At 44.1% G+C, this 24,306-nt stretch overlaps 1 protein-coding gene across 1 annotated transcript in view; it reads left to right on the top strand.

The window, feature by feature from the left end:
- Positions 1–24,306, top strand: part of KNTC1 (kinetochore associated 1) — a 356,896-nt gene that overhangs the window by 212,426 nt on the left and 120,164 nt on the right. The window contains exons 35-39 of the mRNA XM_069755662.1: positions 13,058–13,230; positions 14,820–14,917; positions 18,702–18,846; positions 18,997–19,053; positions 19,727–19,890. Coding sequence (XP_069611763.1) covers positions 13,058–13,230; positions 14,820–14,917; positions 18,702–18,846; positions 18,997–19,053; positions 19,727–19,890 — 637 coding nt within the window. The remainder of the gene's footprint in view (positions 1–13,057; positions 13,231–14,819; positions 14,918–18,701; positions 18,847–18,996; positions 19,054–19,726; positions 19,891–24,306) is intronic.

A 24,306-nucleotide genomic window follows, 5' to 3' on the forward strand; every position in this document is an offset into this window, starting at 1 on the left:
GGAGCAGCACATAAGGCTGGGGACGCAGGATGGAGCAGCACATAACATAAGGATGGGGACGCAGGATGGAGCAGCACATAAGGATGGGGACGCAGGATGGAGCAGCACATAACATAAGGATGGGGACGCAGGATGGAGCAGCACATAAGGATGGGGACGCAGGATGGAGCAGCACATAAGGATGGGGACGCAGGATGGAGCAGCACATAAGGCTGGGGACGCAGGATGGAGCAGCACATAAGGATGGGGACGCAGGATGCAGCAGCACATAAGGATGGGGACGCAGGATGCAGCAGCACATAAGGATGGGGACGCAGGATGCAGCAGCACATAAGGATGGGGACGCAGGATGCAGCAGCACATAAGGATGGGGACGCAGGATGGAGCAGCACATAAGGATGGGGACGCAGGATGGGAGCAGCACATAAGGATGGGGACGCAGGATGGGAGCAGCACATAAGGATGGGGACGCAGGATGGAGCAGCACATAAGGATGGGGACGCAGGATGGAGCAGCACATAAGGATGGGGACGCAGGATGGAGCAGCACATAAGGATGGGGACGCAGGATGGAGCAGCACATAAGGATGGGGACGCAGGATGGGAGCAGCACATAAGGATGGGGACGCAAGATGCAGCAGCAAGGATGGGGACTGTTGTGAATTCTGTGGCTGAATTCACTCCTGTGGTCACAAGTGGTACTGCAGCTTCTGAGCTTCCTCCCTCAGGTGTTCTGGTGAGCTCGTTAACTGCTTCATTACTTAACTCCGCCTGATGCTGCTATCCTTGCTCCTTGTCAATGTTTCAGTGTTGGATCTGAGCTTCTCCTGATTGTTCCTGTGACCTGCTGCTCTGTATAGCTAAGTGCTTTTTGCTTTTTTGTTGCTTTTTCTCTGTCCAGCTTGTCTTTTGTTTTGCTGGAAGTTCTGAGACGCAAAGGGTGTACCGCCGTGCCGTTAGTTCGGCACGGTGGGTTTTTTTTGCCCCCTTTGCGTGGTTTTGCTTTAGGGTTTTTTGTAGACTGCAAAGTTCGCTTTACTGTCCTCGCTCTGTCCTAGAATATCGGGCCCCACTTTGCTGAATCTATTTCATCCCTACGTTTTGTCTTTTCATCTTACTCACAGTCATTATATGTGGGGGGCTGCCTTTTCCTTTGGGGAATTTCTCTGGGGCAAGTCAGGCCTATTTTTCTATCTTCAGGCTAGCTAGTTTCTTAGGCTGTGCCGAGTTGCCTAGGTAGTTGTTAGGCGCAATCCACAGCCGCTTTTAGTTGTGTTTAGGATAGGATCAGGTGTGCAGTCTACAGAGTTTCCACGTCTCAGAGCTCGTTCTTGTATTTTTGGGTATTTGTCAGATCACTGTGTGCGCTCTGATCGCTAAGCACACTGTGTTTCTGGATTGCCTTCATAACACCTGTCATTAGCAAACATAACAGGGGACGCAGGATGCAGCAGCACATAAGGATGGGGACGCAGGATGCAGCATGAACATAAGGATGGGGACGCAGGATGCAGCAGCACATAAGGATGGGGACGCAGGATGCAGCAGCACATAAGGATGGGGACGCAGGATGGAGCAGCACATAAGGATGGGGACGCAGGATGCAGCAGCACATAAGGATGGGGACGCAGGATGCAGCAGCACATAAGGATGGGGACGCAGGATGCAGCAGCACATAAGGATGGGGACGCAGGATGCAGCAGCACATAAGGATGGGGACGCAGGATGGGAGCAGCACATAAGGATGGGGACGCAGGATGCAGCAGCACATAAGGATGGGGACGCAGGATGCAGCAGCACATAAGGATGGGGACGCAGGATGGAGCAGCGCATGACAGGATGGGGACGCAGGATGGAGCAGCACATGACAGGATGGGGACGCAGGATGGGAGCAGCGCATCACAGGATGGGGACGCAGGATGGGAGCAGCGCATGACAGGATGGGGACGCAGGATGGAGCAGCGCATGACAGGATGGGGATGCAGGATGGGAGCAGCACATGACAGGATGGGGACGCAGGATGGGAGCAGCGCATCACAGGATGGGAGCAGCGCATCACAGGATGGGGACGCAGGATGGGAGCAGCGCATGACAGGATGGGGACGCAGGATGGGAGCAGCGCATGACAGGAAGGGGAACGCAGGATGGAGCAGCACATGACAGGATGGGGACGCAGGATGGAGCAGCGCATGACAGGAAGGGGAACGCAGGATGGAGCAGCACATGACAGGATGGGGACGCAGGATGGAGCAGCGCATGACAGGATGGGGACGCAGGATGGAGCAGCACATGACAGGATGGGGACGCAGGATGGAGCAGCGCATGACAGGATGGGGACGCAGGATGGAGCAGCACATACCAGGATGGGGACAATATACCAATATAAATGCTCGCCACCCGGGCGTAGAACGGGTTCAATAGCTAGTTATTATATACCCTCCTTCAGCCGTTTTTTTGTTTTTTGAGCTTTGGGTAAAGCAGTTGTAAATTTGAGTATTTTTCTGCTTTAAGTACCGTTTCTCTGATTTCCTTGGATAACTGTTTGACCAACTATTGGTATTATACATGTTTGTGTGTGTTGGGTTATGTCGTTTTTAACTAGTATATTAAATGTTATGTTTTAGGTCCCTTTATTGTGCTATTTACATTAATATTTTTGGGTACCCTTGGCTTTTATAAAAATTGTGGTTGGTTTCAACCTTTTGCTGTTTTCTAGGATTTTACATTGAACAAAATTTCTATTCACTTTATCAGTTTTCCATATTTGTTTAGTTACTGTAAAGATTTGTATTATTTTTCTGCTGTTACGCATTACTATGAATGCTTTCATTCATTTTAATTCTTTCTTTGTTACGTGTGTATGTATATATATATATATATGTGTGTGTGTGTGTGTGTGTGTGTATATATATATATATATATATATATATATATATATATATATATATATATATATAAAATTATATTTATAAAGGGTTTTTGCTATACAACCTGAGGACCGCATGATGTAGGGGTTAGAACACAGAATTCAGGGATGTGTCACTTATCAGGCTGTGTGTTGTTTGCTTACAAATGAAGGCTTTATCACCAGGAGATTATTATTGCCTGCCCTGGACTAAGTCTCAGGTGCCTGTTAAACCGCCAGAGGCCCTCTCCTTTTTTGGAGGTGTAGGCGGGAGCAGCTTTTGAGCTTTGTTACTTCTAAGAACTCTGTATCACAACTACTGCACCCAGAAAACGAAGTATACATTGTTGAAATCAGGGTCTCTTTGCCTATATTGTCTGCTTTCAGCATATGAATATAATACATATGGGGGCTGAGGTATGGGCAACAAATATAATTTAAAAAATGCTGTGGTCCAGGAACAACACTTACAGAGGACCTTTCATTGGATTTTCTTCATTCATCCGGAGTACCTCCTCAAGGTAGGGCTGCTCCCCTGATTCTAGAACAGTCGGTCTTTTTCTTCTGTGCCTCTCTGTTACAAAATTATTCCTCCAACCACCACCTTCCCCAGTAATAAAGGCATCAATTTTCCCTTAACCAACTGGACATATACCACAGAACTTCTCTATAGGTGTTGTTTTTTCTCCTCGAATTCTGGCCAATCAAAAAATGTCTGCACCCCAGAGAAGTGCTCCTAGTTGGCTGAAGAAAAAAATCCAGTGAAAGGTCATCTTTAAGATGTGTTGGGGTGTAAAAGATTATAATTTTTTGCCATCATTTTGCAATCAGCTGTTTTAATATCCTCTTTTCTCTTTCTCTCCCTCCAAAATGGACGCACAGAGTAGGCAATGCACAGTATGCAAGGAAAGTCGAGACAGAACCCTTGTTTTTGCCCAGCCCGTGGGTAGTGTCTTAGCCTTATAGTGCATTCTGTGCATTCACTACTCTGAGAAGCATGATTTCATGTTGGGGGAGAGGAACTGTAAAATGTTGCCTTGGTGACAAAGCACAGACATGGGTAATATTGCTCTGCATGCCCGACACATACTTTTACTTGGTTTTTGGACCAGAGTGAAGCTTTAGGCTTTGAGAAGGGTATTTAGAATAAAATCATGCTGTACATTTTAAATCACAGTGGATTTATTTTAATATTATCTAATGAATCTTTCCAAGTAAAGTGGTGTTTACATCATGTCAGTGTCCTCCGCTTAGCATTTACTTATTCTAATCATGTTCCTTGGGTTTCCGCAACCTGACTGGGTCAGCCATAACAGTGTCCTTTTGGCTTCTGGCCATTATGCTTTGCTGCAATCTGGAAAAGGTACAGAATGTTTCATCCAACAGTGTCTGGCATCTAAGTACCGTATATACTCGAGTATAAGCCGACCCGAGTATAAGCTGACCGCCCTAATTTTGCCACAAAAAACTGGGAAAACTTAATGACTCGAGTATAAGCCTAGGGTGGAAAATGCAGAAGCTACTGGTAAATTTCAAAAATAAAAATGATATACCAATAAAAGTAAAATTAATTGAGACATCAGTGAGTTAAGTGTTTTTGAATATCCATATTGAATCAGGAGCCCCATATAATGCTCCATACAGTTTATGATGGGCCCCATAAGATGCTCCATATTAAAATATGCCCCATATAATGCTGCACAAATGTTGATTATTGCCCCATAATATGCTCCATGCAGACATTTGCCCCATACAATGCTGCACAAATGTTGATTATGGCCTCATAAGAGGCTCCATACAGAAATTTGCCCCATATAATGCTCGACAAATTCTGATTATGGCCCCATAAGATGCTCCTTAGAGATATTTGCCCCATATAATGCTGCACATGGCCCCATAAGATGCTCCATAGAGATATTTGCACCATATAATGCTGCACATGGCCCCATAGAGATATTTGCCCCATATAATGCTGCAGATGGCCCCATAAGATGCTCCATACAGACATTTGCCCCATATAATGCTGCACATGGCCCCATAAGATGCTCCATACAGATATTTGCCCCATACAGATATTTGCCATATATAACGCTGCACATGGCCCCATAAGATGCTCCTTACAGACATTTGCCCCATATGCTGTTGCTGCGATTAAAAAAAAAAGGACATACTCACCTCTCAGGCCTTCGGCACTTGCTATATTCACCGGTCCACGTTCCACCGATGGCCGCCGCTGCCTGAAGTTCAGGCAGAGGGCGGCGCGCACACTAATCGCGTCACTGCGCCCTCTGACCTGAACGTCACAGGCAGAGGACGCAGAAGACACAGCGGCGGCCGTCGGTGGAATGGGGACAGGTGAATATCGCGCACTGCGTTATACTCACCTGCTCCTGGCGCTGTCCCTGGACGTCCCTGTTCGCCGCCGCCGGCAGCTTCTTCCTGTATTGAGCGGTCACATGGTACCGCTCATTACAGTAATGAATATGTGCCTCCACCCCTATGGGAGTGGAGCCGGGTCCATATTCATTACTATACTGAGCAGAACCATGTGACCGCTCAATACAGGAAGAAGCTGCCAGAGAACCAGGGACGTGCAGGGACCGCGCCAGGAGCAGGTGAGTATGATTACACAGGTGAGGCTCCCCCTCCCCTGCCGACCCCTGGGTATGACTCGAGTATAAGCCAAGAGGGGCAATTTCAGCCTAAAAAAATGGGCTGAAATTCTCGGCTTATACTCGAGTATATACGGTAAAACCAAACAGTACATGTTTTTTTTTTTCTTATGGGATACTTTAGCCCTTTAGTGACCACCCATACGTCTTTTTCCTGAACTCACATATCAGACAATAGCATCCCCTGACTGGTGAAAATGCAGCAGCTGTCAGCTGTACACAATAGCTGACACCCTACTGTATCAGACTTGATTGGCTTTGGCATCAACCATGGCTTTTTAACCCGTTAAATGCTGCTGTCAATAGGGACTATGGCATGTAAATGGTTAACAGAGTGTGGTGGCTCCCTCTTTAACCTCATCGGCACCCTGAGATCATGATTGTGTGGTCCTGATGTTTGCCATGGCAATTCACGGTAAATTGCAGCCTTAGAGTCTGCCGGCAATGGTAACCTGTTCAGAAGTTAGCGACATTTAGGTGGCTAAAATCACATTTTTCCTTCCTGTCATGCCACTTTGTATTAACCCCTTCCCGACCCATGACGCCACGTAGGCGTCATGAAAGTCGGTGCCAATCCGACCCATGACGCCTATGTGGCGTCATGGAAAGATCGCGTCCCTGCAGATTGGGTGAAAGGGTTAACTCCCATTTCACCCGATCTGCAGGGACAGGGCTCCGGAGTGGTAGTTTAGCCCAGGGGGGGGTGGCTTCACCCCCCCCGTGGCTACGATCGCTCTGATTGGCTGTTGAAAGTGAAACTGTCAATCAGAGCGATTTGTAATATTTCACCTATTAAAACTGGTGAAATATTACAATCCAGCCATGGCCGTTGCTGCAATATCATCGGCCATGGCTGGAAACACTAATGTGCCCCCACCCCACCGATCGCCCCCCCAGCCCGTTACACTGCTCCGGCTCCCCTCCGTCCTCCTGTCCGCTTCCCCCGTGCTCTTGTCCGCTCACCCCCGTGCTCCAATCCCACCCCCGTGCTCCAACCACCCCCCTGCACTCCGATCCACCCCCCCGTGCATCATCCAACCCCCCGTGCTCTGATCCCCCCCCCCGTGCTCCGTTCCACCCCCCCGCGCTCTGATCCCCCCCCCATGCTCCGATCCACCCCTCCGTGCTCCCCCCCACCCCATCATACTTACCGATCCTGCCGGGGTCCGTCCGTCTTCTCCCTGGGCGCCGCCATCTTCCAAAATGGCGGGCGCATGCGCAGTGCGCCCGCCGAATCTGTCGGCCGGCAGATTCGTTCCAAAGTGCATTATGATCACTGAGATATAATCTATCACAGTGATCAAAATAAAAAAAAATAATAAATGACCCCCCCCCCCCCCCCCCCCCTTTGTCACCCCCATAGGTAGGGACAATAAAAAGATAAAGAATTTTTTTTTTCCCACTAAGGTTAGAATGGGGTTAGGGGTAGGGTTAGGGGTAGGGTTAGGGCTAGGGTTAGGGTTTCAGTATGTGCACACGTATTCCGGTTCTCTGCGGATTTTTCTGGAGTGGATTTGATAAATCCGCAGTGCTAAACCGCTGCGGATTTATGGCGGATTTACCGCAGTTTTTCTGCGCATTTCACTGCGGTTTTACAACTGCGATTTTCTATTGGAGCAGTTGTAAAACCGCTGCGGAATCCGCAGACACAAGTGACATGCTGCAGAATGTAAGCCGCTGCGTTTCCGTGCAGTTTTTCTGCAGCATGTGTACAGCGATTTTTGTTTCCCATAGGTTTACATTGAACTGTAAACTCATGGGAAACTGCTGCGGATCCGCAGCGTTTTCCGCAGCGTGTGCGCATACCTTTAGAATTAGGCTATGTGCACACGGTGCGGATTGGCCGCTGCGGATTCGCAGCAGAATTCCATCAGGTTTACAGTACCATGTAAACCTATGGAAAACTAAATCCGCTGTGCCCATGGTGCGGAAAATACCGCGCGGAAACGCTACGTTGTATTTTCCGCAGCATGTCAATTCTTTGTGCGGATTCCGCAGCGTTTTACACCTGTTCCTCAAAAGGAATCCGCAGGTGAAATCCGCACAAAAAACACTGGAAATCCGCGGTAAATCCGCAGGTAAAACGCAGTGCCTTTTACCCACGGATTTTTCAAAAATGATGCTGAAGAATCTCACACGAATCCGCAACGTGGGCACATAGCCTTAGGGTTAGGGTTGGAATTAGGGTTGTGGTTAGGGTTAGGGGTGTGTTGGGGTTAGGGTTGTGGTTAGGGGTGTGTTGGGGTTAGGGTTGTGATTAGGCTTATGGCTCCAGTTGGGATTAGGGTTAGGGGTGTGTTGGGGTTAGTGTTGGAGGTAGAATTGAGGGGTTTCCACTGTTTAGGCACATCAGGGGTCTCCAAACGCAACATGGCGCCACCATTGATTCCAGCCACTCTTGTATTCAAAAAGTCAAATGGTGCTCCCTCACTTCCGAGCCCCGACGTGCGCCCAAACAGTGGTTTACCCCCTCATATGGGGTATCAGCGTACTCAGGACAAACTGCGCAACAATTACTGGGGTCCAATTTCTCCTGTTACCCTTGTGAAAATAAAAAAATACTTGCTGAAACATCATTTTTGAGGAAAGAAAAATTATTTTTTATTTTCACGGCTCTGCGTTGTAAACGTCTGTGAAGCACTTGGGGGTTCAAAGTGCTCACCACATATCTAGATAAGTTCCTTGGGGGGTCTAGTTTCTAAAATGGGGTCACTTGTGGGGGGTTTCTACTGTTTAGGCACACCAGGGGCTCTGCAAACGCAACGTGACGCCCGCAGACCATTCCATCAAAGTCTGCATTTCAAAAGTCACTACTTCTCTTCTGAGCCCTGACGTGTGCCCAAACAGTGGTTTACCCCCACACATGGGGTATCGGCGTACTCAGGAGAAACTGGACAACAACTTTTGGGATCCAATTTCTCCTGTAACCCATGGGAAAATAAAAAATTCTGGGCTAAATAATTATTTTTGAGGAAAGAAAACGTATTTATTATTTTCACGGCTCTGCAATATAAACTTCTGTGAAGCACTTGGGGGTTCAAAGTGCTCACCACACATCTAGATAAGTTCCTTTCGGGTCTAGTTTCCAAAATGGGGTCACTTGTGGGGGGTTTCTACTGTTTAGCCACATCAGGGGCTCTGCAAACGCAACGTAACGCCCGCAGAGCATTCCATCAAAGTCTGCATTTCAAAACGTCACTACTTCACTTCCGAGCCCCGGCATGTGCCCAAACAGTGGTTTACCCCCACATATGGGGTATCAGCATACTCAGGAGAAACTGGACAACAGCTTTTGGGGTCAAATTTCTCCTGTTACCCTTGGGAATATAAAAAATTGCAGGCTAAAACATCATTTTTGAGAAAATAATTTTTATTTTTTATTTTCATGGCTCTGCGTTATAAACTTCTGTGAAGCACCTGGGGGTTCAAAGTCCTCACCACACATCTAGATTAGTTCCTTTGGGGGTCTAGTTTCCAAAATGTGGTCACTTGTGGGGGGTTTCTACTGTTTAGCCACATCAGGGGCTCTGCAAACGCAACGTGACGCCCGCAGAGCATTCCATCAAAGTCTGCAACAATCTCAGAACCGCTAGGATCCGTTGAAGCGTTCCTGAGTTATTACCTCATAAAGGGACACTGGTCAGAATTGCAAAAAACGGCAACGTCTTTAAGGTCAAAATAGGCTGGGTCATGAAGGGGTTAATTCCTGAAATTCACCAGACTGGTTACTAAACTACCTGACAGCAGTTTTTAATATGTTGAGGAGTGCTGTTTTTAAAATGGTCTCACATTTGGGGATGTTACGACATATAGGTCTGTCAAAGTCACTTCAAAACTAAATAGGTCCCTAAAAAAAAAAGTTAATTTTGTAAATTTCCTTGAAAAAAATTACTGCTACAATTTTAAACATTCTAACATCCCAACAAAATTAAAGGATAATTTAAAAATGTTGCTGATGTAAAGCAGACACGATACGATACGATACGATACACTTTATTAATCCCGTGGGAAATTATGGTATCACAGCAGCACGACTTAAATCATAAAAATCATAAAGGAATTACATAGTTGACATGACAGTTTGTTGACAGAAGAACATTATACATTAGAATAGGACATACACAACAAGTGAACTGAAATGTAGAGAAATAAGTAGACATTCACCTTGGTGGTTTAATCCTAATGTTCTTGTTGTACATTCCCATGGCAGTTGGCACAAACGATTTCCTATATTTTTCCTTCTTACACCTCAGAAGTATTAGCCGGTTACTGAAGGTGCTCTTCTGTCTCATGAATAGCTCATATAGTGGATGTGCATTATTGTTCATAATTGCCATACACTTTCTCAGAGTTCTTTTCTCCACTACCTCCCCAAAGGAGTCCAGATTGCAGCCCACAGCAGAACTTGCCTTCTTAATAATCTTATTCAGCTTATTAGCATCAGAGGCCCGCACACTACTACCCCAGCACGTGATTGCAAAAAAGATGGCACTTGCCACCACAGATTGGTAGAACATTTCTAACATTTTGCTACACACATTAAAAGACCTCAGTTTCCTTAGGAAATACAGTCTGCTCATCCCCTTCTTGTAAACAAACTCTGAGTGGCATCTCCAGTCCAGTTTGCTATCCAAATGGACCCCCAAATATTTGTAACTCTCCACCTGCTCTACCTCCTGACCAGCAATAGTGATCGGTAAGCATTCCATCTTTATCCTGCTATAGTTGGCCACCAACTCCTTAGTTTTCTTAACATTTAGTTGTAGATAGTTACCATTGCACCAATCCACGAAATTCGACACCACCCTTCTGTATTCCTCATCCCCCTGATCTCCCCTAATGCATCCCACAACCACAGAGTCATCCGAAAATTTTTGAAGGTGGCAAAGTTCAGATTTATACTGAAAGTCTGAAGTATACAGTGTGAATAGAAAGGGCGCAAGCACCGTTCCCTGGGGGGCACCTACACTGCTCAATAATCTGCTTGACACCACTGCTCCCATCTGTACAAACTGTGGCCGATCTGATAGGTAGTCAGTTATCCAATTTCTCATCCCCTCCTCAACCTTCATATCAGTCATCTTTTTGTGTAGTAAAAGGGGCTGCAGGGAGTTAAATGCACTCGAGAAATCGAAGAACATCGCTCGCACCGTGGTTCCGTCAGTCTCCAGAAATGAATGTACCCTATGTAACAGAGAAAGGATAGCATCATCCACCCCCAATCTATGTCGGTAAGCAAACTGAAGGGGATCGATAAAAGCATTGACCCTCGGTCTTAAGTGAGCAAGCACTAATCTTTCCAAGGCCTTCATAGCGTGAGATGTTAAGGCTACAGGACGATAGTCATTTAGGGTTGCAGGAGAAGTCGTCTTGGGTACCGGCACCAGACAGGAAGTTTTCCATAACACTGGTACCCTCTGTGTTTGTAGACTTCCATTAAATAGGCGCGTAAAGACAGTACACAGCTGGTCTGTACAAACTTTAAGGACACGTGAGCTGAGTCCATCAGGTCCTGCAGCTTTACCAATGTTAAGTGACTTAAACTGCCTCCTCACATCATTTTCGGATACTCTAAAATTGGTCTGCTCATCCTTCAATATCGATGTTGCAGAATTTGCACCCAGTTCCCATCCACTATCAGTTGGCATTACACATGTACTGCTAAATCTATTGAAATACTCATTCATCTCATTAGCCTTGTCCATTGTTCCTGGATCATTTTCAGGCCTCAACTTAAGCCCAGTCAGTAATTTCATTCCTGACCAAACCTCTCTGGTATTATTGTGGGACAGTTTCTTTTCAAGTTTAATTCTGAAGGCTTCCTGGGCCTCCTTTATTTTATGCTTCAATTCATGCTGTATCATTTTAATTTCCTCTTTGTCTCCCAGTTTAAATGCCTTTTTTTTCCTGTTGAGCAAATGCTTCAATTCCTTTGTTATCCATGGCTTGTTGTTTGCAAAACACCTAATCTTTTTATTCGGCATGAGGTAAATGTTATTTGATGACTATTTATGTGGATTAAAGGGATAATCATTCAAAGTTTAAAAATTACAAATTTTTAGAATTGTTTGATAAATGTCTGATATTTTTATAAAAAAAAAAAGCATACAATATCTACATAAATGTACCATTAACATAAACTATAGTGATGAGCGAGTGTACTCTTTGCTCAGGTTTTTCCGAGCATGCTCGGGTGATCTCCGAGTATTTCTTAGTGTTCGGAGATTTAGTTTTCATCGCGGCAGCTGAATGATTTACAGCTACTACCCTGCCTGAGTACATGTGGGGGTTGCCTGTTTTCTAGGAAATCCCAACATGTAATCAAGCTGTCTAATAGCTGTAAATCATCCAGCTGTGGCGATAAAAATTAAATCTCCGAACACTAACAAATACTTGGAGATCACCCGAGCGTGCTCGGGAAAACCTGAGCAACGAGTATACTCGCTCATCAATAATAAACTACAATGTGTCACGAAAAAACAGTCTCAAAATCATCTGTTGAAGCATTCTAGAGTTATTACCACATAAATTGACACTAGTCAAATATGAAAGGGGTCAATAAGGGGTTAAAGGCCTTTGTCACAGGTGTACGTTGGAAGCTCTTTTTTTATTGAAGGGGTTGTTTATTACTTTTAATATTCATGACCTATCCTTAGGATATGTATATGTAGGATATCACATTGGTGGGAACGTGACATCTGGCTCTCCCAATGATCCGCTGCTCTCTGTGCAGCCGAAAGTGTTTAGTTTCGGATCTGCTCAACACCGCTCTGTCAACTGCATATGAATATGGTGGATCTGCAGTCCCTGACAGTGGACACCATATAGTTTACGGTGCTGTACTTCTCCATTTCACAAATCTACTAAGCGATGAAAGGATTGGCACTCACCGTCCCATCAAATGTCCTTTATTAGGGTTCACATACAAACAGAGGCAGGAGAGCTTCTGGTGGAGACACACTGGACGACGGCTGTTTCGCGCTGGTATGCACTTCTATGGGTCTACGCGCATACCAGCGCAAAACGGCCGTCGTCCAGTGCGTCTCCACCAGTAGTTCTCCTGCCTCTGTTTGTATGAGAACCCTAATAAAGGACATTTGATGGGACGGTGAGTGCCAATCTTTTCTTCGCTTAGTAGATTTGGACATTTACTCATTTCTTCGTGTGATGTGGCAACCGTGTCCCTCGAGTCGGCACCGTGTTGAAATCCTGGAATATTGCAGCTGTGCCGGTCACCTGTGTTTTCTCCCAGCACTTCTCCATTTCACAACTAATTACATCCACCTGTCACTGCCACCAGGTTTAGGGTGTTGTATCTCCACTTATCTGGTATTGATTACTTTACCTTAGAATAGGCCAGCATTATTAAAGTACAGGATAGCCCCTTTAATTGGGGAGCTATTAATTTTTACAGGTCTAATCTAAATGTGAAGGAATGCAATCATAGTACATTGTGTCTTACCATTCCATTTTTTATTCAGTGGTTTATATGAACATCACCGCAATGCTCAGACAGCACAATTACTCTATCTGGTTTCTCAAAAACTTTGCCAAATGTTGGAAGCAAATACTCCAATGGTACTTCCTCCGGGAATGAATCTTCCATCTGTTGCATATCAATTTGCCTGTAAGGCATCTTCTATATGCAATCCAGGTAAGAACCGAATAACATTCACTAAAGATACAGACATGAGTTCTATTTTTTTAACAAATATGTTAATCCTCATTAAGGTATCATTGCTGCTATAACCTTAGTATTTTACTGTCTGAGAACTTTATGTGCAGAGAAACTGAAGTTACTCGGTTGAGAGTTCATTTTTTAGGATTTTGTTTTTGTAGAAGCATGTCTATTGTCACAAAAGGTTTATTCACAATTTGCAGCTGGAATTATACATGCAATTTTTTGAGCCAAAACCTTGAGTGAATGCAAAAGAAAGTAAAAATATAACGGAAGCACTTTTTTTTCCTCCTGCAGGATACACTTTGTATTTGGTTTATTAAACAAATAACATGCAAAGCCTTCATCAGGAACTGCATGTGCGTTTTCAGCCTAAAAGCATTTTGCGGGACTGTTAGGCTGTGTGCACACGTTCAGGATTTTTTGCGTTTTTTCGCTATAAAAACACGATAAACTGTGAAAAAAACGCATTTATTAAGCATCCTATTATTTGAATGCAATCCGCAATTTTTTTGCACATGTTGCTTTTTTCCGCGGCGGAATCGCATTCCGGAAAAAAAAGCATCATGTTCATTCTTTGTGCGGAATCGCGGGGATTCCGCACACATAGGAATGCATTGATCCGCTTACTTTCCACATGTGGCTATGCCCAACATGCAGGAAGTACGTGGATCATGTGCGGTTGGTACCCAGGGTGGAGTAGAGGAGACTCTCCTCCAGGCCCTGAAAACCATATACCGTATCTGTAAAAAAAAAAAAAAAGAGAATTAAAATTAAAAAATTGTGATATTCTCAGCTTCCGGCGTCCCCGGCAGCCTTCCCGCTCCTCGTGATGCTTCCGTTCCCAGGGATGCTTTGCGGCAATGACCTGTGATGACGTAGTGGTCTTGCGAGACCGCTACGTCATCTGGGGTCATTGCTGCGAGGCATTACTGGGAACGGAAGCTGCCGGGAGCATCGCGAGGAGCGGGAAGGCTGCAGGGGACGCCGGAAGGTGAGAATATCACGATTTATTATTTTTAACATTCTATCTTTTACTATTGATGCTATATGGGCAGCATCAATTGTAAAAAGTTGGTCACACTTGTCAAACACTATGTTTGACAAGTGTGACCAACCTGTCAATCAGTTTTCCAAGCAATGCAACAGATCGCTTGGAAAACACAAGCACTCTGCAAGCTAATTACGCTTGGAAAACACTATTGTTTAGCTGGAAAACACATGCCAATTCCGCATGCATTTTACCCTCGGCACAGTTGCGGAATTCCGTACGTGTGCACATAACCTAATATTGGTCTGATCTTGATCCAAAACTGACTCCTGCTGCAATCACCCACCTGTGTTATGCCTTATAAATAATGAAAGGTATATGGCGATCGTCAGTCAATGGATCTGTGGGGATTGAAGTGAGACTAGAAAAGGAATCCGAGTTCCAACCTATTTGCTATTGATGGCATTTCTTAGAAATAGGCCATGAAAAGTCCTGGTAAACCCTTTTTATTACTGCTGTCACTTACCATAATTCATTTTCTAAACTAATTAGGAAATTGTGACATTCTCTACAGATCTCTTACTCGATGCTTTGGAACTATGTAAATATACCCAGATAGCCATGGAACTTTACAGGCAATGTGAAATTGAAGACTACGGTTTTATAGCTAAAGTAAGATTCAGTCTTGTGACAAAAATCTTTTCGATTCAGCTAACTGTACAAATACAATAGTAGAAAGCAAAAATCCATCCTATAAACTGCATACATTGTTTTTTGCTGCAGAAAAATCTGCTGCAAATACTCAGTGTTGGTGAAAAAAAAATACATTTTTTGCATGCTTTTTTGATTTTTTACTTGCTTTTTTTTCCTCGTTCATTTGAATGGGTAAAGGAAAACACTGCGAAATGCTGGAAAATTGACACGCTGCAGATTTGAAAAAATTCCTTGGTTCAAAACTGCAAGGAAAATATAAGCAGCAAGTGCATGAGATTCATAAATTTCATTCACTTTACTGGTACTGTTAAATGCTGCATTTTTTCAATGGTAGAAGCGAGCTGTAAAAACGCAGCATGTATATTGTTTAATATACAGGTAGGTTGCACAAAAAATAAAATTTTACTTTTATCTGATGTACATGGTATAATCAAGACATAGGTCATAGTGACAGCAGATACATGCTGCCTGATCGACGGGCAACAAAAGGTCAAGCTCCCTATTACATCGTAGAGCCAGAACCCAGAAAAATCCAAGGTCAAGAAGTACCGTATATATCAGAAAATAGAACAAAAACAATTCTTTATTTATAAATCACATATAGAATAAAACCAGATGCCTCGTGTCAACAAAAGGGACAGAGCAAGACATGTAAATCATGAAAACAAATGCATAAATAAATATCACAGTTCACAATACAGCAACTGTATGGTTTCATAGAGTTTGATCATGTGGTAATTAATCACATCACTATTTGCCTAGAGATGGAAGAAATCAGATTCAAGTGCCCTCCATCACAAAAACACATAGATGTATATGTAGCCACAGGATTGCAAGCAGTTACAGTGGGTACGGAAAGTATTCAGACCCCTTTAAATTTTTCACTCTTTGTTTCATTGCAGCCATTTGGTAAATTCAAAAAAGTTAATTTTTTTCTCATTAATGTACACTCTGCACCCCATCTTGACTTAAAAAAATAGAAATGTAGAAATTTTTGCAAATTTATTAAAAAAGAAAAACTGAAATATCACATGATCATAAGCATTCAGACCCTTTGCTCAGTATTGAGTAGAAGCACCCTTTTGAGCTAGTACAGCCATGAGACTTCTTGGGAATGATGCAACAAGTTATTCACATCTGGATTTGGGGATCCTCTGCCATTCTTCCTTGCAGATCCTTTCCAGTTCTGTCAGGATGGATGGTGAACATTGGTGGACAGCCATTTTCAGGTCTCTCCAGAGATGCTCAATTGGGTTTAGGGCAGGGCTCTGGCTGGGTCAGTCAAGAATGGTCACAGAGTTGTTCTGAAGCCACTCCTTTGTTATTTTAGCTGTGTGCTTAGGGTCATTATCTTGTGGGAAGGTGAACCTTTGGCCAAGTCTGAGGTCCAGAGCACTCTAGAAAAGGTTTTCATCCAGGATATCTCTGTACTTGGCCGCATTCATGTTTCCTTCAATAACAACCAGTCGTCCTGTCCCTGCAGCTGAAAAACACCCCCATAGCATGATGCTGCCACTACCATGTTTCACTGTTGGGATTGTGTTGGGCAGGTGATGAGCAGTGCCTGGTTTTCTCCACACACCGTTTAGAATTATCACCAAAAAGGTCTATCTTTGTCTCATCAAACCAGAGAATCTTATTTCTCATAGTCTGGGAGTCCTTCATGTGTTTGGTTTTTTTTTTTTTAGCAAACTCTATGCAGGCTTTCATATGTCTTGCAATGAAAGAGGCTTTCGTTGAGCTACGCTGCCATAAAGGCCCGACTGGTGGAGGGCTGGAGTGATAGTTGACTTTGTGGAACTTTCTCCCATCTCCCTACTGCATCTCTGGAGCTCAGCCACAGTGATCTTCGGGTTCTTCTTTACCTCTCTCACCAAGGCTCTACTCCCACGATTGCTCAGTTTGGCTGGACAGCCAGGTCTAGGAACATTTCTGGTGGTCCCAAACTTCTTCCATTTAAGGATTATGGAGGCCACTGTTCTCTTAGGAACTTTGAGTACTGCAGAAATTCTGTTGTAACCTTGACCAGATGTGTGCCTTGACACAATTCTGTCTCTGAGCTCCTTGACCAGTTCCTTAGACCTCATGATTCTCATTTGGTTTGACATGCACTGTGAGCTGTGATGTCTTATATAGACCGGTGTATGCCTTTCCAAATCAAGTCCTATTAGTTTAATTAAACACAGCTGGACTCTAATGAAGGAGTAGAACCATCTCAAGGCGGACCATAAGGAAATGGACATGTGGCTTAAATGAGTGTCTGAGCAAAGGGTCTGAATACTTATGACCATGTGATATTTCAGTTTTTCTTTTTTATTAAATTTGCAAAAATTTCTACATTTCTGGGGTTTTTTCAGTCACGATGGGGTGCAGCGTGTACATTGATGTGAAGAAATGAACTTTTTTGAATTTACCAAATGGCTGCAATGAAACAGAGTGAAAAATTTAAAGGTGTCTGAATACTTTCCGTACCGACTGTAAACACACTGCAGCAAGGTACTTCAGTGTATATAGATTGACGGGTAATGCCTATATCACAGACAGTAAGAATATTCCATGTATGAATAATCAAATTCTGAGACCACATATTGCCATAAATGATCACATACTGGCAGTGAAGTACATATTAGGTTAATGAGATTAATGATCGTGCATCTATTTACCTGATAAGAACCATAGGAGCCAGGATATCTGCTGCACCTCCCACCCAGAATTTCAGCCAGGTATATTTGATTTTGAAATACTGAGTTGTTTCAGAGAAAAATACACTTTGTCTGCCTGTGTGACTAGGCTCTTGTATGGCTCGGTCCCTGTTGGCTTCTCCCTTCCTATTGCCCTGGAGTGCCAGGTCTCCCTGTGTGGGTATATTGAGACCTGGAGTGCCAGGTCTCAATATACCCACACAGGGAGAGTCCTATTACTCCAAGGGAGCAAGCTGTGACATTGAGTCACAAATGTGATGCTGGGACAAGCCATGAGACAGGATAGTCAAAAGGTCCGGAGTCAGATACCAAAAGAGCTAGTCAGGTCACTGTCCAAGGTCTGAATTCCAGAAAGGTAATGTATCAAGACAAATGGGCTAGGCAAACAGATGGTCAAAGGCAAGATCCAAGGTCTGGTAGCAATGTATCAGAAACAGCACTGGAAAAAAAGGCACATACACTACCAAGCTAAAGCTACAACTGACAATAATCAGACACGGACAGCCTGCTAAATAGCCAGGTAATCACTCAGAACGGAGACACCTGGAAGAAACGCAGCACACCCCTGCCTCATTGGCAACAGAACGGTCACTCACAATACTGACAGCTCAGCACGACCCCGATTCTATAGGAAGGCTGAGCTGTCACTCAGTGTGTCCAGGACCCAGTGAGTGATGGAATCGTGATGCAAGTGGGGAGGAGCCACCGATGACCAACATGTCAGAGTAGTCTCCCTTTCTGTTTTATCCTCGGAGGCTTTTAATGCATATTGTTCTTTAAAATGCAGGAACCGTTTCCGAGATAAACATACCTATCTGTAAATTTGTGTTCTACGAGAACAAATGGTACTTATAATCAATCTATGGTGTTAGACACTTCTTTACACTGTTTATTCTGAGCCCAAATGTGATCCCTGAACAGAATTTATTTTAAATATCACCCCTAAAATATTACTTTTGTTTGCATTTATGAGCTAATATATATTTTGAAAGTAAGTCATTAAAAAGTAAAATTATTTGTAATTTGCGTCTTCCTTACAGTATGCCAGCTTTGGAGGTGAACGAGATCATTATGAAGAGTGGACCTATGAGGATTTCTTTAGTGAGGATGGAATTGTCCTTGATCCACTGATTGTTCTGCCAGTTGCCTATGACTTAACTACTGCTTTTGTTCCAAGTATAGATGGTAATTAAATTAGTTGGTAAATGATGATATATTAATGCAATATTTTGCTGCTCTTACTCTTTGAAAATGAAAGCTACTTTTTGAAAATATATTTTCATCAAATGAATATTTGTTCAGAGTATTCCCCACTTCCCTGTATTTGTATTGCAGGTAGAAAGCTGTATCCTTTGGATTGCGTGAATTTGGCCAACCGTCCTTACATTAATGGTAATGGTGACAATTGTTTATCTCCACTATATGATGTAATGTCATGTTCAGAAATGTGGGGGTGATAGGCGTATTTGAGGTAAGGAAATGCTTTTTAATTTGTCTGCTTCTCAATCATCATTAAAGAGGTCAAATCCATTGCACAAACCATCAACCCTTTAACGAGCCTTGCCACATGACTTAGGATAAAAAAAAACACAGACACTGCATTTGCAGACATTTTGCAGGGCGTTTGCCTCTCATAAGTGCAAAGCAGGATGGCTAAGTGAGAGACTTCTGACAGAGGTTCTAAGGGTGAACATTTCTCCTTTTGGAGAGTGCCATGCCTGCACAAGGAGATTTATAGGCCATACAATGCTCCTCTGGTTTACATTGAACAAGACTTTATATTGTGGTGTTTCAACTGTATTCTTATGTGTCATGACTTTTTTGTAATTGAAGTCACAATATTATTCCATTCTATGAATGTTCACAACAGCATCCAACAGACTCCACTGCGTTCCTCCACGTTTATGTATTTAGACAGAAATATCACTGCATGAAACCTTAATCTTGTAGTCAAATCTGACAGAATCGCTGAAAGATCCTTTAACTTTTGTAATATATCAAACCATTTTCTATGGAAGAAATGCACTTGTAAAGTATTTATCTCAAATTGTTTTTGACTCAACAGGTGAAAATGCCTTGTTACCTGCTAAGACACCAATAACTGCACTGCTGGAAAATTTGCAAGAGTGCAGCCAATGTGAACTTACGTTGCAACTCATAATTTGTGCATTTGGGACTTGTCTGCAATACGGTGTTTCAAATAATATGGATAGTAATTTGAGTGCCAAGGTATAGCAATGTTTGACTTAAAAACATGAGGCATCGTTTTACACCAGTTTTAAATCTCTTCAGATCTGCAGTGTTTCCAAATCAAAGAATTTTAACATAGTTTTTCTAAATCTATTCCAAAGCCTCATAATTTTTTTTTTAGATTTTTAATATAGTTGTGACCAGGGTTGTGTACTCAAATCTCTGAATCTGACTTCTCAATTTCCCTGACTTGACTGACTCCACAGCACTGCCTCACTACTGAGCATGTACAGTTGAAACCAGTTTACGTACATTATATAAAAAGACACATATGCATGTTTTTCTCAATATTTGATATGAAATTGATAGGCAATTTTTGATACTTACTGAAAAGTCAAAAGTTTACATACACTTAGATTACTATGCCTTTAAATGATTCTGGACTGCCAATATAATGATGTCATGTGTTTGGAAGCTTCTGGTTTTTTGGCAACATCTGAGAAAGAGAAAAACCTTTGGTTGTATTTTAATGCACACCTGAAACACACTGCTTCTTTGTATAGCATCATGGGAAAGTCTCAAGAAATCAGCCAAGATATCAGGAAGAGAATTGTGGACTTGCCCAAGTCTGACTCATCCTTGGTTACAATTTCAAGGTACCTGAAGGTACCGCTTTCTTCTGTACAAACAAATATGTTCAAATGCAAACAAGATGGGAATGTCCAGCCATCATACCGCTCAGGAAGGAGACAGGTTTGTGTCCCAGAGATGTATGTGCTTTGGTCCAACATGTGCATATCAACCCAAGGACAAAGGCAAAAGACCTTGTGAAGATGATGGTGGAAGCTGGTAAGATTGTGTCAATATCCACAGTGAAATGAGTACTATATCAACGTGGGCTGAAAAGCCACTCTGCCAGGAAGAAGCCATTATTCCAAAAGAAACATAAAAAAAAAACAGATTAATGTTTGCAAATGCACCAAGGATCAAAGACCTTAATTTTTGGAGACATGTCCCTTGGTCTGATGGAACTAAAATTGAACTTTTTGGGCATAATGACCATTTTTACATTTAGTGGAAAAAGGGACAAACTTGAAAGCCTAAGAACATCATGCCAACTGTGAAACGCAGGGGCTGCAGCATCATGTTGTGTGGTTGTTTTGCTATAGGAGGGACTGATGCACTTCAAAAAATAGGTGGCATCATGAGAAAAGAAAATTATGTGGCAACATCTCAAGACATCAGCCGGGAAGTCAAAGCTTGGGAGGAAATGGATCTTCCAAATGGACAAAGACCGAAACATACTGCCAAAATGGTAACAAAGTGGCTTAACCCCTTAGCGACCGCCGATACGCCTTTTAACGGCGGCCGCTAAGGGTACTTAAACCACAGCGCCGTTAATTAACGGCGCTGTGGAAAAAGTCCATAGCGCCCCCCAGAGGCCGATTTTCTCCGGGGTCTCGGCTGCCGAGGGTAGCCGAGACCCCAGAGAACATGATTCGGGGGGTTTTTAACCCACCCCGCATTTGCGATCGCCGGTAATTAACCGTTTACCGGCGATCGCAAAAAAAAAAAAAAAAAGCGATCTCTTTTTAATTTCTCTGTCCTCCGATGTGATCGCACATCGGAGGACAGAGAAAAGGGGTCCCAGGTGGCCCCCCAATACTCACCTAGCTCCCCCGATGCTCCTCGTGTCTCCCGGTGGGCGCCGCCATCTTCAAAATGGCGGGCGCATGCGCAGTGCGCCCGCCGGCCGGCACCGGGAGAATCTTTGGGGTCTCGGCTGCCGGGGGTAGCCGAGACCCCAAAGAGCACAATCGGGGTCGGTATTACCGACCCCTGTTTTGCGATCGCCGGTAATTAACTATTTACCGGCGACCGCAAAAAAAAGTAAAGTGTAATTCTCTGTCCTCTGATGTGATCGCACATCAGAGGACAGAGAAATAGGGGGATTCGGGGACCCTAGCATACTCACCTAGGTCCCTGGATCCTCTTGCTGCTCCTCCTGGCCGCCGGCAGCAGAACATGGCGGACGCATGCCCAGTGCGCCCGCCATCTGTCTCCATCTGCCGGCCGGCAGGAGAACAGCAGTTGGGGCTAAAATTAGGGGTAGGGTTAGGTTAGGGGTAGGGTTAGGTTAGGGGTAGGGTTAGGGGTAGGGTTGGGGCTAAATTTAGGGTTAGGGTTGGGGCTAAATTTAGGGTTAGGGTTGGGGCTAAACTTAGGGTTAGGCTTCTTTCACACTTACGTCGGTACGGGGCCGTCGCAATGCGTCGGCCCGACATACCGACGCACGTTGTGAAAATTGTGCACAACGTGGGCAGCAGCTGTAGTTTTTCAACACATCCGCTGCCCAATCTATGTCCTGGGGAGGAGGGGGCGGAGTTACGGCCACGCATGCGCGGTCAGAAATGGCGGATGCGACGTACAAAAAAACGTTTCATTGAACTTTTTTTGTGCCGACGCTCCGCCAAAACACAACTGATCCAGTGCACGACGGACGCGACGTGTGGCCATCCGTCACGATCCGTCAGCAATACAAGTCTATGGGCAAAAAACGCATCCTGCGGGCACATTTGCAGGATCCGTTTCTTGTCCAAAACGACGGATTGCGATGGAATGCCAAACGACGCAAGTGTGAAAGTAGCCCTAGGGCTAGGGTTAGGGTTGGGGCTAAAGTTAGGGCTAGGGTTGGGGCTAAAGTTAGGGTTAGAGCTGGGATTAGGGTTAGGGTTTGGATTAGGGTTCGTATTAGGGTTAGGGTTGGCATTAGGGTTACGCTTGGGATTAGGGTTAGGTTTGGGATTAGGGTTAAGGTTAGGGTTGTGATTAGGGGTGTATTGGGATTATGGTTAGGTTTGAGGTTAGGGTTGAGATTAGGATTAGGGGTGTGTTGGATTTAGGGTTTTGATTAGGGTTATGGTTAGGGTTGACATTAGGGTTGTTTTGGGGTAAGGGTTGTGATTATGGTTAGGGTTAGTGATTAGGATTATGGATGAGGTTGGGATTAGGGTTAGGGGTGTGTTGGGGTTAGGGTTGGAGCTAGAATTGGGGGGTTTCCACTGTTTAGGTACATCAGGGGGTCTCCAAATACGACAGCCAATTTTGCGCTCAAAAAGTCAAATGGTGCTCCCTCCCTTCTGAGCTCTGCCGTGCGCCCAAACAGTGGGTTACCCCCACATATGGGGCATCAGCGTACTCGGGATAAATTGGACAACAACTTCTGGGGTCCAATTTCTCTTGTTACCCTTGTGAAAATAAAAACTTGGGGGCTACAAAATCTTTTTTGTGAAAAAAATAATATTTTTTATTTTCACGACTCTGCATTCTAAACTTCTGTGAAGCACTTGGGCATTCAAAGTTCTCACCACACATCTAGATAAGTTCCTTGGGGGGTCTAGTTTCCAAAATGGGGTCACTTGTGGGGGGTTACTACAGTTTAGGTACATCAGGGGCTCTGCAAACGCAACATAATGCCCACAGACCATTCTATCAAAGTCTGCATTCCAAAAAGGCGCTCCTTCCCTTCCGAGCTCTGCCGTGCGCCCAAACAGTGGTTTACCCCCACATATGGCGCATCAGCGTACTCGGGATAAATTGGACAACAACTATTGCAGTCCAATTTCTCCTGTTACCCTTGTGAAAATAAAAACTTGGGGGCTACAATATCTTTTTTGTGGAAAAAAATAATATTTTTTATTTTCACGACTCTGCATTCTAAACTTCTGTGAAGCACTTGGGCATTCAAAGTTCTCACCACACATCTAGATAAGTTCCTTGGGGGGTCTAGTTTCCAAAATGGGGTCACTTGTGGAGGGTTTCTACTGGTTAGGTACATCAGGGGCTCTGCAAACGCGACATGGCGTCCGATCTCAATTCCAGCCAATTCTACATTGAAAAAGTAAAACGGCACTCTTTCTCTTCCAAGCTCTGCGGTGCGCCCAAACAGTGGTTTACCCCCACATATTGGGTATCGACGTACTCAGGAGAAATTGCACAACAACGTTAGTGGTCTAATTTCTCCTGTTACCCTTGTGAAAATAAAAATTTGTGGGCAAAAAGATCATTTTTGTAGAAAAAATGCAATTTTTTTTTTTCACGGCTCTACGTTATAAACTTCTGTGAAGCACATGGGGGTTCAAAGTGCTCGCCACACATCTAGATAAGTTCCTTAAGGGGTCTAGTTTCCAAAATGGTGTCACTTGTGGGGGGTTTCCACTGTTTAGGCACATCAGGGGCTCTCCAAACGCGACATGGCGTCCAATCTCAATTCCAGCCAATTCTACATTGAAAAAGTAAAACGGCACTCCTTCTCTTCCAAGCTCTGCGGTGCGCCCTAACAGTTGTTTACCCCCACATATTGGGTATCAGCGTACTCAGGAGAAATTGCTCAACAACTTTTGTGGTCTAATTTCTCCTGTTACCCTTGTGAAAATAAGAATTTATGGGCGAAAA

Source organism: Ranitomeya imitator, chromosome 1 (genome assembly GCF_032444005.1).
Source record: "Ranitomeya imitator isolate aRanImi1 chromosome 1, aRanImi1.pri, whole genome shotgun sequence".
NCBI classification, from domain to species: domain Eukaryota; kingdom Metazoa; phylum Chordata; class Amphibia; order Anura; family Dendrobatidae; genus Ranitomeya; species Ranitomeya imitator.